A 17757-nucleotide genomic window follows, 5' to 3' on the forward strand; every position below is an offset into this window, starting at 1 on the left:
ATAATTTGCAAACTTGATCATCATTACTTCCAAACTAGTGACTAATGATGCTACAACTCTCTCAGCCGTTTATTAGACTTACAAAGTACCCAATGTTTATCCCCTACCATAACTTCTTACCTAAACCACTGTAGGATTTATTCCCAGCATATATGAGTACACACTGCAAGAAATGTACCATAGCAGCTGATGCAACTATTCTCTCATTCACTGGTAGGCTAGTAAAGTACTCAAGGTCAACAGCAAATGGGTTGTGTGGTGAAGGCAATGAAGACAGTTTGACTAACTCGCCAAGGACGTCCCATATTCTATTGGTGCACATGTGTAAAACAAAAGGGCTATACCGGTACTTATTTTTTTACATTTCGTAAAATATATTTTGACTTATTCTAAAAAGTATAATTAAAAGTGCAGCGTTGGATATGGAGGGACCTGTTTGGCCTAGGTAATTTCTGATTTGGTAGCAGAGTTTTCTGAATTGTACCACAATTGGTATCTGTTTAATTCAGTGTTGTCATGGCAACAATTCGAGCTATTTAAGGGGCTATTCAATAATGATGAGCCCCCACCCCACCCCCAGAGAGTAACATTTCTAGAAACCTTTTATAAATGTATAGTAAAAGCATAGCGAGCAGGATATTGTGCATATTTGAACATTTCCGTACTGTTTTCCTTGGCCTGTTTGGAGCCTTTATTGAAAAGGTGCACCATAAATGTGTGCCAAATAATGTCTTTCCGGAATCTGGATTTTAAAATGATAATACTCTGATCAAGCGTTCTGCTTGCTCACTTTGCTTTCTTTCATTTCAGGTTTTTTCCCAACAGTTACTTAATTACATCCCTAAAAAAATGCACCCCTGCCCTCTTGGCTTGCCAAACAACCCCCTCCCATTTTATCCTCACCCAGGGCTCATAATTGTTGCACAGGCAGCACAGCACCTGACACAAATAAGGTAACAAAATGTGCAGAACATACTTGGGCTTTTCGCTATTTCAGTTTGAAAATTCGATTTGGGGGTAGTTACTTTTTGTGATGTGTATCTGTAATCAATAGAGGGTGTATTGTTGTATTAATCACTCACAATATCTTACAAATTAAGATTATGATTGCCTTCCTCAATCAAATTTATTTTGAACTATCTTCAAGATAATCAATTATACATGAACTTATCAAATCAAGTTATAATATATGCAATTTTATAAAGACAAATTAACATTTGTATCATGTGACAAAATATTAAGTACAACACAACCCATCAAACACCAAATGTTTTCAGAAAGTTATATATGTCGGGTTTTATTAAATGTTATAACAGTCGAAAAGTATTTTTGAAAACTTCCTGCTAAACATCTAATAAACATGTTATTTACGTGTTGACAAAATATTTTTCAAAAATGATTGCCAACAAATATTTTACTATAATATTTTGACATTTTAACTGTTGATGTGCTTTTACATATAAAACGTTTTACAAACGTATTCTCTTGTCCTTTATATAACCCAACATTAAATGTCGTTAAAACATTTTGACCAATACCAAAACATGTTTATAACACATTTATAATGTTTTAAAGACAGTTTTGTGCCTGTCTCAATATTTAGCACAAACACACGCTCTGTACGCTTTAAGTAACACTAAACTGCTATACAGTTAGTGTTCCTGTCTGCTGGTAATGGATTTCAAACATCAACCTGTATTAGAAATCCATTCACAGTAGACTGGAAACACTAACTGCATAGCAGTTTAGTGTTACTTTAAAGCAGTCAGAGCGGTGCCTGAGCTACTGGTGTTTGTGCCCAAACATATTCTCATGACCTTTATATAACCCTAAATTAAATGTTTTAAAAACATTTTGACCAATACCAAAACATGTTTATAACACATTTATAGTGTTAACAGTTTTGTGTTTGCTTGTTCCAGCTTTGGGCCTGTCTCAGAATAGATCTTTTTTTTTTCTTCAATATTTGGGCACAAACACCACTAACTTGCTTTAAAGTAACACATGTTTCCAGTCTGCTGTGAATGGATTTCTAATACAGGTGGATGTTTGAAATCACTTCCATCAATTCTTACAAAAGTATTTTTAAGGAAGGTGTGATTTTTTTTACCAATGAATCATGTATGGCAAATTTTAAAATAAATTTTTAATTCCTATGTGTATTTGTTGGTTAATTTATTACTGTGTGTTGTATTCCCAAGATTGCCATTTCTATGCTTCCTGTTGTGCATAATGTCAAGGCCATAGTACACCTGGAGAGGTGTTTGGTACAATTGAGAAGTGCTTTTACCAAACTTGTTGTCTGCTCAAAATATGCTACTTGGATCAGGTGTAATTTTATTGTGCATATTAGCCATAAAAAAACCAGGAAGGAATTGGCTTCTTGCACATAGTATTGAATGGTAGTACTATTATAGCAAATCACAGAATTGTGCTTTATATTTTTTTCTACATCCAAACCAAGTTGTTACCTCTGTTGATGCCATCACTTGGATGTCACTGGCATACCTACCAGCTTAGTTACCAGTACTTCAATGTACTGGTAATATTTGTATTTTGTAATCACTTTTGATAATTACATGCATGAACTGTGACAGCAGTGAAAGAAATTCAATTCAGTGCTACGTGTACAAGGCAGATTACCATTTTGCATTAAGAAGGAGAGTTTTAAAAACTAATTGAGGTTTCTTTTAGAACTATCAACTGGGTTTGATGTGCTAAAAAGTTCATTTCTCCTTCAAAGGTCATTTACGTAGGCAATAGTTTCAATTGTTGCATGATAGGTCCTCTCAATTATCGAAGCACCTCTACTTTTTAGAGTGTTTTGAGGTGGTATGAAAATAAAATCATCATATAATAATAATGCTACTCCTGTCCTGTCTCCTCTACTTTAGCCAATGAACATGGTCCAATTAACAAAGGAATAAACACAGTCATTTAATCCTGATCTGGACTTGGACTGCTTTCCTCATATATGTATTGTTTAAGTAAAATAGAGTGTTCTAAAATTTTGTGTCATGTATTCCATCATTTGATATAGACTGTCATCATAAACCAGCAATTTATTTTTTGATATAGTTCAACTTTATCCTTGAATTGGTTTCCATTTAAGGAATTGGACAGCAACGTTTGCACAGTATTTTTTGTGGGACCTGAAAGCACATTGAATTGCATTCTGAATACGAGATATGTCTGATGTACTCTCAGGTCCCACAGAAAAAATGTGAAAACATCACTTTCCGAGCCCTTAAGGATGTCCAAATGACAGTATATCCTTTAAACCTCCCACAACACTACGATTAGTTGAAACCAATTATAATTGCACCATTGCTATCAATACAAAAGATTGCAAGTTCTCCTCTAAATACAACATTGTAAGTTCTAAACTTATACAACATTGCAAGTTCTCCACTTTTAACATTCAAGTCTTTTAGATACAAGTCCTTTGCATGACTTCAATATGGAGCCACTACTCGTTGTGTTAGCTTGGTTCTTCCAGTAGAATATCCAGCTTGATGTGGCTGTGTAGCAGCCCCTGCTGATGATGACATTCCCTGCTGTTGCTGGTAACTATAAGATTGGTTGGATGCAGTTTGGTCTTGTTCTCTTTGCTGTGAAGTGCTTTGCAGCAGGTAAGTTTGGAAATCGGCAAAATGGTGCTTGGTGATTTCTCTCAGATCATCTGCAACTGTTATGAAACAAAGAATAACCTTTTGTTTACTCTGTGTGCATAATTCAGTGAACAGCCATGACTATTTGGAGCATGTATGTTATATTGCAGCAATCTTTAATTAGTGTATGTTTTACATCAAAAGATATCATCATGGCTAATCTTTTACAAAGGGACATAATGTCAGTTTGTGGTATGATTATAAATCTGTGGATCTCTGCTTTTGTGTGAAGATGATATCCAGAAAAAAACTGTTTATAATTTGCAAACTTGATCATCATTACTTCCAAACTAGTGACTAATGATGCTACAACTCTCTCAGCCGTTTATTAGACTTACAAAGTACCCAATGTTTATCCCCTACCATAACTTCTTACCTAAACCACTGTAGGATTTATTCCCAGCATATATGAGTACACACTGCAAGAAATGTACCATAGCAGCTGATGCAACTATTCTCTCATTCACTGGTAGGCTAGTAAAGTACTCAAGGTCAACAGCAAATGGGTTGTGTGGTGAAGGCAATGAAGACAGTTTGACTAACTCGCCAAGGACGTCCCATATTCTGATATCTGAAGAGGAACAAAATACGACAAGTTTAACAACTTATTCCAATGTTAAGCTGTTCAGCTAGGATATTTAAAGAGGGGGCTCAGGGGAAGTGACTTTTAGGGGAATGACAGGTAGAATTAAAATAACAAACATTCTATCCAATTTCAACCAATCATCAGACTAGTTGAAAAGATGTTTTCACTTTAGATGACCTAGAACAGTTGTCATGTTGAAGCTCATTACTAACATATGCCCTGTGGGTTTTGTTTTTGAACAAATCCATACATTTCATATTAGTTTTTATTCTCAAATTACATCATTTATTTATAATGAAGAACAATATGATATATGTATTGAATGTTGTAAGTAAAAGTTTTCAAATAGGACTGACAAATGATGTGGGTACAAGATCTGAGTGACCTGGTTTAGGAACCGATCAAAGGTTGCAGGTTGAGGGGAACCCAGATGTTTGGGGAAAACAGGGGGAGACATTCATTTTAAATATACACATTTGTAAGAGGAGAATTCCAAATTGGGCAATTCCAGTTGCAATCCATACACCCCCTAATAGACATGACCATTATCTCCCGCACCCCACAGCGGTTATAGATTTCAAATGGTGTCACCCATTCAGGTAACTATATTTGAAATTTATACTCCCTGTGTAGTATAATAAGGTCATGTCTTCCATAGGTGTATGGATTTCAACTAGAATAGCCCATTGTTTGATCTGAATTTGCATTTTCCCAGAACCTGACACAAATATTTTTTAATTCCTAGTCATATTTGGCTTACCTTTATCATTCCAATGTGAAGTGGATTTGAGTTTGAGAGGACTATCTCTGGAGATGGAGGGTTTACTTGAATCACCATCTTTGAGTTTGACAAGTCTTTCATGGTTATTTCTCACCCACACATAGGGGCAGGAATACTTGGCGTATCCGGCTATCAAAAACACTGTCCTGTCATCAGTCTAAATATGAACAAACAAACAAAATAAAAAATTATTATATATTGTTAACTTATATTGCCTTATTTTTTCTTAGGATTTACCAACAATATCATGAAATTGTTTAAGAGTCAGTGCTCCAGTTTGGTAAATACAAATGTTTACAAGTTCCTCACCATAGGTATAATTTCTCGTTCACTAGGTGATGCCGGTGGTAGTCCAACATCCATGTAACCAAGACCACTTAACCTATCACATCAAATAAAATCAAAATAAAACTACATGAACAAAATGCACAGACGTTTCTGTCAGGGGAACATATTAAAGGACTACTCATAAAGGGATGTTTAAATGAATGTTTTGAATTTCATTTGAAATATGAAGACAGACATGTATGCACAATGGTTATTAACTTGAATGTATGAACTATACCTGCCTGTGATCATTATCCTTGAAATCAATTTGCTGATAGCATTATTTGAAGCACAATAATACAAATGCATGATGTAGTAGGGGTGTAAATTAACGGTTATTTGTCTATCCGTTTAAACAGACCATAATCCGGTCGCCTAACTGTATAAACTGTTTTTATGTCAACCATCAATGATCCTATAGGTCCAGGGACTCTCCCAAAGCATTTTTATGTTTAAAAGGTTAGTGATTTTCCTAAACGGATAGTGCATTTACACGTGAAACGTGTAAACGTAGACACACCTATGCAGTAATGACTACTTACTTCCTTTGAGTTCCACTGGACATCATCAGATCTTTCCTGTAAAATGATTAGTGAAATACACAAAGCCATGCAATGTAAGTATGGGTGACAATGACATGGTAGCATCATGCAAAGCAGTTTTCCAGTTTAGAGCTCATTTATGACACGATCTGGTCTATGGGGGCCAAAGGAGGCATTTTTGAAAATAGAGTTACTGTAATTATTACATTACACATACAATAGGCTATGATTTACTGAAAACACCAAAGGTCTAGTATACTTGGCTCTAAAGTTATGAAGTTTTTTGATGTATATTTTCTTATGTAATTTATTGTTTTTTAATCCATATTTTTACCTTTATCCCAGTTTCAAGTTTGCCGCCTTTGGCTCCCATGGACCAGATTGTGTCACATTTGCCCATTTCCCATTATGAAAATGATGAAATAATATAAGTCATATCTGTTAGGAAGGGTTTCTGTCCATTTTAAGCTAAAATAACATGGTAAAATGAAATAAATTTTATTGAATATTTTGGCTGTTTACTGTGGACTTTTATGGGAGATGTAATGTCGTAATTATGACATTATATGTGTATTGTGTATCAAATAACAAACACAGCAAATTTGGCTGATTACATTTAGGTGTAAGGTAAAGGTGGAACATGTGTAAACATTACAAATGTGCCAAAAAAATCAGGTTTGAAAAAAAAATTCATTTAAAAATTATATGAGTGTACATTATGGCTTTTAACTGTAGACTCAATACTTTTATCAGTTTTTTTTTTCAAAAGATGAACAGTGGGCGAGTGAGTGACTGAGTCTTCCTTCCCAGTCATCATTGCTAAATATTGATAGCTGGTTATGAATTTTGTGTTTGGTTTGGTTTTTAATTTCTTATGACTTTTAGTTGTGCAAGCTTGCAAATTGGTAAGGTTTGGGCCAAAATTTGCAGTAAGATTTTAGTAGGATCTCAGCAATTCCCTATTTTCTTCCTTAAAATAGGGCTTAACATTTTAACCAGATACTGTAAAGATTCGCCTAATGGCGCAATGGGCTCACTTGACCTAAGTGGAATTATAGGCACAACCTAAGAATGCCCTCCCATAGGCACGGAATAATCTGTGTTGGGATTTCAGAGGGAGCTCTCTATTTGGACATGAAATTTACCTAAGGCAAATGAATCTTTACGGTGCTGGATTAGATACTGAGGTCAGTATACACCCACAGTCATTGGCCATTAATACTAAGCACTACCTATAAGCACTATGTTAGTGATTAATGTTAATTTAGCTGCATTGTTACATGAAAATGGAATACTGGTATAGCTATGATGTATGTTGGAATTTAGAGGCAGGTAGGCAAGTTAATTGTGAAAGGAAGACCATTGAATATTTTGAGATTGCTCCAACAAATATGTTATGTACAAGCAGGAATGAATCCTGGTCTTCAATTAGTAGAGCACACATCAGGCCTTGTCTTTAAGTGGGTGTGAGAGTGTGACTGGAACTTGGAAGTGATCAGACACCCAATATTATCACCAAGAGTATAATTTACCAGGGGCGTAGCCAGCTTTCTTGGTCAGGGGGGGCAAAATAAATTTTTTGGGGCACAGACGAAAAAAATTGCAGTTGCATCATACAATACATAGAGACTGTATGTCTTCGAGCTTCCCGAAAAGGGCCTTATTGGGATGATGTGCGCGGTTAGCGCGAAAAAAATGGTATTTTACACTATTTTCGCCCATTATCCGGCTTAACCCTTTGAACCCTGGCCTACCACATAGTCCCGTACATCCAACCCTGAGCTTCCTAATGACCTTGAAAATTGCCTCAGCATTGTGCCCGTCACGCCAAAACAAAAGGTCTCCGACCCTGAACCCCGGTCTCCCAGATAGCCAAAGGATTCCGATGTAAACAAAACATATCGCAATTGATGTTACGTGAGCCGCTTTAGCGACTCTTGGGTTTTGACACACCATGGTAGAAGCCTCTATAGTGGCTCGTCGGGACTACGGTACAGGTTACCGTGAGCCACTATGGCGGCTCGTCGGGTTCAAAGGGTTAAGGCGATTTAATACCCCGATTTTCATCAGTACCCATCTTCTTTTTTTTGTTGCAAATTTATGAAGTATATTTATATGTTCATCATCTCATGTCCTGAACTTATAAAATATCTCTACATACAAAGCGGTTTTAAACCATTTTAGAAAATCATTTTAGCCCTTTATATTTTTTTGTTTACTGTATCCTGGTAACTGAGATGTGTGTTTCATAACAAACCATAATATAATTCTATTGAACATGTCCAAGTAGAATACATGAATAGAATACATTAAATCCTTTGTTATACTATCTATAGAAATGTACTCACTGATTATAACACTGAATAAATTAAATCCCCTAATCTCTTCCACATAGACAATTCAATACTACACCATGTATATATCTTCTATAATATGTTGTTAGGAAAAGAGATTAAAAAAGGCTATAAGGTCATCAAAGGTCAGGTTATAGGTCAATTGGTTCAGGTCAAATTCAGGCATCCATTTTGAATACATGTGATAGTCTGTGGATATCATACATGTCATAATGAGGCATCAATTTTGATATTTTGTCTGTTACTGGATATATAATGGAAATGTGTGAGGTGGATATACTAAAATACCTTGGGATGTAAATGGTGAGTACAATTTAGATTGCCTAGTTGAGTTGGATTGGGCAAATAAATATAAAATAGTTACCAAAATCATAAAAATGAAGCTTACGGAAAACTACCTAATATGGTGGTATAGGTGACAAAAATACAATCTTTTGAACATTGCTGTAGTGTGGTTGTGGTAACCTGTTACCTATGGCTTAATTAAGTTTCAGTGACATAGTGTTGCAAGTTCAAAATACAAAATATAGCTCGACATTGAAAATAGAAGCATTTTAACCGGTTCGTTTTTTTTTTTTTTTGGAGCACCAAGATCATGAAGTCATAAAAAGAAATCAGGAACCACTTATTCCCATTTTACATATCAACTTTATTTCCCTAATATGTTAGCAACACATATCCAAAATTTTAACGAAATCCGTTGATAGTAAGCTTTCCAAAATGAAGTGAAATTAAATCATCAGTGATGTACCTCCTTTTGGCTTCTATCTTCAAAAGCATGTAAGCTACATTGATACCGATGCCACCAATAAAACGAGAAGATTTGCCCCTTCATTTTGCATACCACTTTGTCCAATTTTTTTTGTAATTTCTTCACAAAATGCAAAAAATGCAAAAAAAAAATCAATGGGTGTAGTACCCCTTAAAAGGGCTTTATTGTTACAATGTGTGCGCAGTAGCTGAAAAATTTTGTATTTTACACTATTTTGGCCCTGAATTTTGCTAGAAAAGGGCTCCTTGCCCTTTTCTTTTCCTTTGCCCTCCTGATTTTCTCTTTCATTTTTTTGTCAGAGGGCACTTTTTCTTTCATTTTTTTGTCAGGGGGGGCACTCTGCCCCCCCTGCCCCCCCGCTGGCTACGCTACTGTAATTTACACACCACAGTATTTCATCCTGGAGCTGATAAAATTATGGAACAAGTGTTCTGACCATTCCATGGATGAGATGAGATGAGATGAAGTTGAGATGAGTTCAGAGTTACTAGGGGAGTAAATTAAATTGAATTATGTTTTCCACAAACTCTACCCTAGCTTATATAAATCATTGTTCCTGCAAGGGTATGGGAAAGTTAATGAAAGCTGAAAAACACTCAAACCTCTTACTACTCTGTGTCGTGGGGTTTGTGTAATATCTTTCTTTTCAGCATGTAAGACACAAATCGTGAGAGAAATGTCTCTTATTTTCATCCTCAAAACTTACTGTTCAAATGGTAGATCTGATGAGGTAAAGCTGCCCTCAAAATTGAAATGTCCTTCACTAGTTGTGCCCATTGCTGGAGATGCACTGGTTGGGGTCTGTAAGTAAAAAAACAAACCACACTCTAAATACTTACACCAATCAACCTTACCTGCAAATTAATTATATACTTGCAAATGGTTATCCTGATAAGTAATTACCGTACATGTGAGCTAGATATTAGGCCTAAACAAAATTTGCACATTTAGGGACATGCCAAATTTGTCCAATTCCACCAATAAGTGGCAATGACTATCTTGAATGGACTTGCACATGTGCATTTGTGCACTAATATAACAATTATATGGCTTCTGAAAAGAGACAAATGAAGCAATTTAAGCAAAGAGGTGTATAATTGTTATATAAACATGGTGCGTACATTGACAGAATTTTACTTCAAGACCCTCAAAAGTGAGCTTTTAATTTAGTTATTTTCCATGGGGTCTCCCATTTGACACCAAGTCCTGTTTATTTTGTCCCCCATCAGACATTTGGTGCCAGAAGTGGGTTAAGTGCAAATAGCTGCTCTGTAAACATTTGGCAATCCACAGACAATATATTGTACTCAGCTATAACACATGGCAGCTATTGCATTTACCCAGCTTCTTTTCTCTCACTTATCATGCGGATCATCCTTATGCTGCCCTCTAGTGCTAAAACACTGATCCCCTCTGCTAATTCAACAGTATTTATGCATGAATTTTACAAATAGACAAATCCAAATACAGCAGTCTGTCAAACTCATGTCATGACAACATGTACAACAGATTTAACAAATAGGAAAAGCCATGATGGACAGTGTTATCAAAAATATTTTATAACTTTTAAAATAGGTATTAAACTTACCAAAGGCTCGTTAAGTACGGTACAGATCATTTCCTCTCTACCACGCATGTACATGCTGAAGTACTTGAATCCCTGAAATTATAAGTGTTGAATATTATTTATTTATCTAAAAATCTCTTGCTAAAAAAAAACTAGAACTTGTTGTGCCAGCCTACATTTTTTTGTACATTTAACCATTGCAGCCCTAGTTTTGTACAGGTAAAGTAGGACCGGGACAATTAGCAGCAAGTTCCTTGCCCAGGGAAATTTGCAGCCAGCTTAATTTTTTCCATTGAGACTAGTATTCAGAAGCTATATGTACATCAATCCATTCATCCACTGTGTGCAAGGTCTAGTATGCCATTGTTATGTAAATTATGTTGGTTTACTAGTCTCAGCTGAAACTGGTCAACATAATTTCAAAGGCAATCTGAAAGGGAACTTATCAACAAGTACCAAAATGTATATTCATGCCAGGTTCTTGTCTGTATGTACCCTGTATGAAGGGGTGGCTATAGGCAATCTCCATAATGTATTGCTCTATCTTCCATTTGTGTTTTTGTTGTTTCTTCGGTACTTGTATCTTACTTTCTTATTTTTCACTACATAATGGCTGAAAAGAAGCAATCTTACCCTAACGCATCCCACTCTCAGCATCTCTGTCAAGAAGTTCTGTAGTTTCTTTTTGGCAGCTCTTTCCCTGTCCTACATGTAACAAAATACAAGTGCAAAAATTGACAATTTTTTCAACAGTTGTTTTGAGCTGTATTTCATACAAGTTAAGGGCATGGGCAGTCATATTCTTCAAAAGGGGGGGGGGGGAGTAAAGAATGTTGGTGACCAAAGCCAATTATTTTATGACTCTCCCCCCCCCATCAAGGGTAACATGCCAGGGTTGCCGATATGGCCAGTGTGGGCACGTCATATGTCGGTACTCAGTAGGTTGCCAATTTTTTTGATTAAAAATAATAATATTGGATTTGATTATTCCAAGAACTGCTATCCCCCATGATATAAAAGTCAAAAGAGACCAGCGGAATGTTAGACATATGTGAGGTAATCAAGGGGAATGAGTCACATGTCGACCCTGATTGAAAATGAGTTTTACATGTTTCTAAAGAGGACATTTAGAGCTTTCAGAAACTGAAAACCCTGTGTAGATACAACTTTTCTTTGCGGTTACATCAATTTATCCATCACTGAAAACAATATAAAACAAAAGAAGTTTAACACTTTCTTTGCCATTATCTCAAAATCAATATTAGCGACATCCGACTCATTTCCCTTGATCATCATGTCACATATGCACAATTCTATATAGCGGAATGCTAAACATATGCACAATTCTATCACATATACCCAGGGTATAATTTACAAAAATCAAAACATATTTTTACATTTGAAAATTTCAAAGAAAACATAAGATAAAATCACTGGGAAAAACCTGTTGAATTCGAGATCTGCACTGAATTTATAGTAATAGATTAAATAACATCATTTGTATCCAGAAGTTGTATTAAAGCCTTAAGGGATCCAAAATGGCGTTTATTATGCGTTCGACAGTATTTTTGTGGGACATGAGAGCACCTCAGACCTATCGAATTGCATTCTGAATCTGAAGCATGTCTTTCTGATATCAAATAATTTGCATTTTTTTTTAAATCACAATATAATACAAATTTTATGACAAATTATAAAAATTTGATTTGATATATAACAGTCCTCGAAGTAAATTATATAAATCTAATGATATATTCTTAAAGTGTATGTAGCAGGGAGGAAAAGCCGATGGTCAATTGAAAATTTTGACCTTTCATATTGAAGATATGGATTTTTTCCCAAAAGACCTAATTTTGTTTGGTGTTTTGGGAAAAATATTCCATATCTTCAATACGAAAGGTCAACATTTTCAATTGCTTTTAATGGCTTTTCATCCCACCTACATATACTTTACGTATAAATCATCAGATTTATAAAGTTTACTTCAAGTACTGTTAAATATCAAAAATATCAATTTTAATGATTTGCCATAAAATGTGTATTAAATTGCGTAATTTCAAAAATCAAAATTATTTGATATATCAGAATGACATTCTTCATATTCAGAATGCAATTCGATATGTCTGATGTGCTCTAATGTCCCAAAATAAATACTGTCCAAACGTTCATACCCCAGCCCTTAATGTACGATTTCCGTCAAATTTTATTTTTTTTATCCTTTATTCAATATGTTGAAATAATATTAGTAATAACTGCCAGGAAGGGTTGCTGTCCATTTTAAGTTGAAATAACAAGGTAAAGTGAAAGAAACCCCACTGGTTATTTTAGCCATTTAACATTCAGTTCTACAATGTATGGGAGGACATATTATCATAATTTTTAAATTATGATAATATGTCGAACTTTGCTCTGTTGACCTACAAAGACAACAAATTTAGCCGATATTCCATTTAGGTGCAAGTTGGGACACGTGTAAACATCACAAATATGCAAAAAAAATCATGTTTGAAAAAAATTAACCAATTTCATATTATAAGATCGTACATTACATGGCTTTTAAAGTAGAGTCCGATGTTTTCCATTTTACGGAAAACAGGAAAAAATCACGGAATTGGACGTACAACACGGAAAATGACATTTTTGTTTGATGTGACAAAAATTGTTAAAAGATAAGAGAAATAAGTGTTAAAAGCAATCATGAGTTGTGTGTGTCAATTTTTATGATAAAAATACTGTTTAATACTGTCTGAAATATATATTACCAAGGCATGAACCCTATATCTCTTCAAACATCGTAATAGTCGGCCTAGTATTATCGTGAGAATATTCCAATAATATCATTTAGTTATACATGTAAAGCTTTATTCATGACACGGATTTACAATTTTTACAACACGGTTAACAACACGGACTCTATATTTTAAAGCATTAGGAATGAAGTAAAACAGTGAATTTAAGAAAGAAATGAAAAAGTTGATTTAATCAGTGATTTAAAGAAAATGATGTTTAATGCAAAGCGCCCTCATATATTTGGACGTAAAACTGCTATTTTAAGAAAACGACAACTCCAATTTTTAGGCCAAATTCAAAATTGGAATTTTAGACATCAATTACATAAAAATCAACACCCTGTTGCTGTTGGGTCGTACTCAGACATGTCAGAATATTACAAGGCGGTAGACGAAGCACATTCTCCCACTGTTCTCGTTGGATTATATTCTCCCAATCGATCCTGTGGTTGTTGATCAATAATCGTAGTAGTGTCACTGCACGGAGCATGTGCTTTGTGTCTATTACCGGTAATAGTTCACGGAGCATATGACAGCATTCAAGCTTTGACTTACATTTGGCGGACACGCGTGTGAAAAAAATATTTAGGGGTGAAAACAGTCAAAATTCTTGATTGCTTAAGAAGGGGTACTACACCCTGTGGTAAATTGTGACTATTTTTGCATTTTTCTCAAAAATAATAAGACACTGGTAACAAAAGTTATGTATATTATTGGGGCAAGGAATCCAATTACTATACTGAAATTTCAGTGACCCATGACAAGCGGTTCAGCATATATGATTGGAAATGAGGTACATTCTAGCAGTACCTCTTTTCTTATCATAAATACCAAACCGCTTGTCATGGGTCACTGAAATTTCAGTATAGTAATTGGATTCCTTGCCCCTATAATATACGTAACTTTTGTTACCACTGTAGTATTAGTTTTTGAGAAAAATGCAAAAATAGACACAAAATTATCTAGGGTGTAGTACCCCCCTTAAATGTTTCTAGGGGTAAAATGTCACATATTTTCAGATTTTGGCACTTAAAACCCCTTATTTTTCACTGATTTTGAGAAAAATTCATTTTTTGGTCCAATTTTGGCCAAAAATGGCCGTTTTGGGGTGACAAAATTTTTGACTTGCTAATTTCCTGTGAGTGTATGAACATGAAAACTACTGAGTAGTGCCTAATTTTTTATGCTAATTATGTGACAAAGGTACATTTGTGATATTCAAATCATTAAATGGGATAAATCTGTTTCTTTACTTTTGTAACAGGGTTAGAAAGTTGGAGGTCAGGGTGACAATTGATTTGGGAAAAAATGAAATTTTCGCCTAATTTTGAGCTTGAAAAAGCCATAACTCCTCAATGGTATTAGCTATTGAGATGCTTTTTGTGTCTTTATGTTCAGTATTTCACTAGCTAAATAGTGGTATAAAACTTGACACAGTTGAATGTACTGACAAAAATTAAAGTAGTAATTTGTTACCCCTACCCCTAACATTTCAAGGGTGTGAAAAAATAAAGGTTTTCATAAAAATAAGTCCTTCAAAACTGTGAGGTATAAGGCTAAACAAATATAAACTTGCTATAGCCAAGACCTCCCTCTAGAGCAAGTTTATGTTTGTTTAGCCCTGAGAGTCCCAGTTTTGAAGGACTTATTTTTTTGGCGCCAATTTTCGATCAAATTTGAGGACTTCGGGCAGAAATATGCCTGTACAGTGCTATGGGGAAAATTTTCAAGTTGACAATTATGCATTTTTTATGTCAGATTCAGTTTCTACACAAAATTTCACCCCAGAAAATGTTCCTTTAAGTAGGATATCTTTCACTTTAAGTTCCCACCATTCTGTCCGCCAAACGTAAGTCAAAGCTCGAACGCTGTCATATGAGCTAAGCGTGTGTCCACACATGAGTAAAGAAAGAAAGCCAAGAAAAAAACCCAAATAAAAATAAATAAATAAATAAACGGACTTTTAATAAATTTTATTAAAAGAAAGAAAGAAAGAAAGCCAAGAAAAAAAACCAAATAAAAATAAATAAATAAATAAATAAACAAACAGACTTTTAATAACTTTTATTAAAAGAAAGAAAGAAAGAAAAGAAAGCCAAGAAAAACACCAAATAAAAATAAATAAATAAATAAATAAATAAACAAACAGACTTTTAATACCTTTTATTAAAAGAAAGAAAGAAAGCCAAGAAAAACAAAACAAATAAAAATAAATAAATAAACAAACAAACGGACTTTTAATAACTTTTATTAAAAGAAAGAAAGAAAGAAAGCCAAGAAAAAACACCAAATAAAAATAAATAAATAAATAAATAAATAAATAAATAAATAAACAAACGGACTTTTAATAACTTATATTAAAATAACTTGAGACTCAATCAAATTTGATAAAATGTTTTAATAAAGTATTGTTAAAATAATATAAAATAATTATAAATACGCATGTGTAAGCAACAGCAGCAGGACGGCAGTGTCACTGTAGTATAAAGTCTACAATGTATGTTATTACAATTCGATAGGGTGATTGAGTCATAATAATAATCCCTCTTTATACATTAGTCAGCGAGAACAGTGGGAGAATTAGTCCGAATAATCAGACCCAGAACAAAATATTAATTTCTGACATGATCGTGTACTGGGTCTGAACTGTTTCCATATGAAATCTTGATGGCAAATTGGACAATAGAAGCACAATACGTGACAGCTTTTTAATCCCTATTCAGGTTACGTGAATCACGCTATTGTGGACCATCCGTCTGATACTTGAGTGTTTGGACAAGCGGAACGGTTTTTGTCTACCTCTCTGTTTGTAAACAAACCAGGAGGTCGAAATCGTCCTCCTCGCCGAATACGATAGTCAGCGTAATAATAGTACGGCACTGTGGGAGAATGTACTTCGTCTACCGCCTTGTAGAATATTCAGCAACTAGACAAGGGAAAATAAATAATTTATAAATTTATATTAATAATACTCACCTCTGCACTCTCTGATGTATGGCGTTCCCGAGCGGATCGTTTCGACATGGTTGCTATAAAGCGTTGAGATTAGGCATTAGACTTTTGAACTAAGACTTACAGAAGCGGTGGCCGCTGCAGTGTTGTATGGGATAAGCTTACTCAGATTTCAGCTTCCCACAACCGTTCACGAAAACAAAATAAACAGCATATTTAGGGCGGAGTTCCGAGGTGTCTTGATGTGGAGAATGTCAGACGACTCGACCTCCGGACTACTCGACTTCTGACAACTCGACCTCCGTGACAGCTCGACCACGGACAAGTCGACCTTCCTGAGAACTCGAGCTTTATATTCACCGTGCACTTGATGCATTCATCGCCGATGGATGACTTGCTGATCGTGCATTTCATTTTACATCATGTTTAAAGATTTGCTTGCTCCATGTTTTCCATAATATTTATGATGTGATGATTAGAGCTACTATGGGTTTATTTCCTATGGTTTTATTGTCAATTATTTTAGTGATACTAGTATTATATCCAGACTTTTATTACAATATATCCCGGTACAAAATTCCAACGTAGTCGTATATGGGCCTACAAAAACATGTGAAAACACTCAATTTTTGAAGTTGTTTCTTTCTTATCTCTCTCCGGGGTTATTATAAACTGGTATGTTATCTGATGTCATTATTTATTTATTTATTTATTTATTTATTTATTTATTTATTTATTTATTTATTTATTTATTTATTTATTTATTTATTTATTTATTTATTTATTTATTTATTCCTATGTGTGAAGTCTTGTTTGTTTGTTTTTTGGCTAATGGGGGCTGATGTTCTGTTTGCGCATATCAAGTGAATATTATTATTATGATCATGGAATGTACTTCAATACATGTCACTATTATTGTGGTTTTATTGTTAATTATTTTACTACAGTGATATTAGCCGGGACTATAATTAGAATGGTTAAGAAGTCACAATGAAGAACTTTATTAGTTTCTTTGCTTATTTTTCTCTTTCTTGCTGTTACCCCTTATGTATTTAATGCATTATGTATTTATTATGTCATGTTTTATTATTATTATGTTTGTTTATATATTATTGCAATTTTATTTATTTCATTTAGTTAATTAGCAATTAATTATTTTTATTATTATTTACTTAGTTGTTTATCTGACATTTAGTATATTTCAACATTGCGTGAGGAATTATTTATGGTATATTGACGATAGGTTATAATAATAAATTATTATAAAAGGTAATAGCTTGAAATAGCTCTGCGTAGGAAAGGGATGGGATATCTTGGAAATATTTTGGTATTGTCAACTTGATAAGGTGATTAGCGCAATGTCACATTGTACAATAGAACAATAGCCGAATGGCTAGGATATTGAATTCTTTGGTA

General features: G+C 34.4%; 1 protein-coding gene across 2 annotated transcripts; it reads right to left on the minus strand.

The window, feature by feature from the left end:
• Window positions 1–1770: 1770 nt before the first annotated feature.
• Window positions 1771–16805, minus strand: LOC140155209 (uncharacterized). 2 transcript variants are annotated; one of them, XM_072177953.1, is made up of 9 exons: window positions 16366–16791; window positions 11234–11305; window positions 10622–10693; window positions 9740–9834; window positions 5908–5943; window positions 5348–5420; window positions 5018–5195; window positions 4048–4242; window positions 1771–3688 (listed from the first exon to the last, which is right to left on the minus strand). In XM_072177953.1, exons 1-9 carry the CDS (start codon window positions 16411–16413, stop codon window positions 3456–3458), a joined length of 1002 nt encoding a protein of 333 aa, XP_072034054.1. In that variant the 5' UTR covers window positions 16414–16791; the 3' UTR covers window positions 1771–3455. The 2 variants fall into 2 exon arrangements, with proteins under 2 accessions (XP_072034054.1, XP_072034055.1); XM_072177954.1 differs by lacking the exon at window positions 5908–5943 and having other exon boundaries at window positions 16366–16805.
• Window positions 16806–17757: the final 952 nt, after the last annotated feature.

The sequence above is a fragment of the Amphiura filiformis genome, chromosome 6 (assembly GCF_039555335.1).
Source record: "Amphiura filiformis chromosome 6, Afil_fr2py, whole genome shotgun sequence".
NCBI classification, from domain to species: Eukaryota; Metazoa; Echinodermata; class Ophiuroidea; order Amphilepidida; family Amphiuridae; genus Amphiura; species Amphiura filiformis.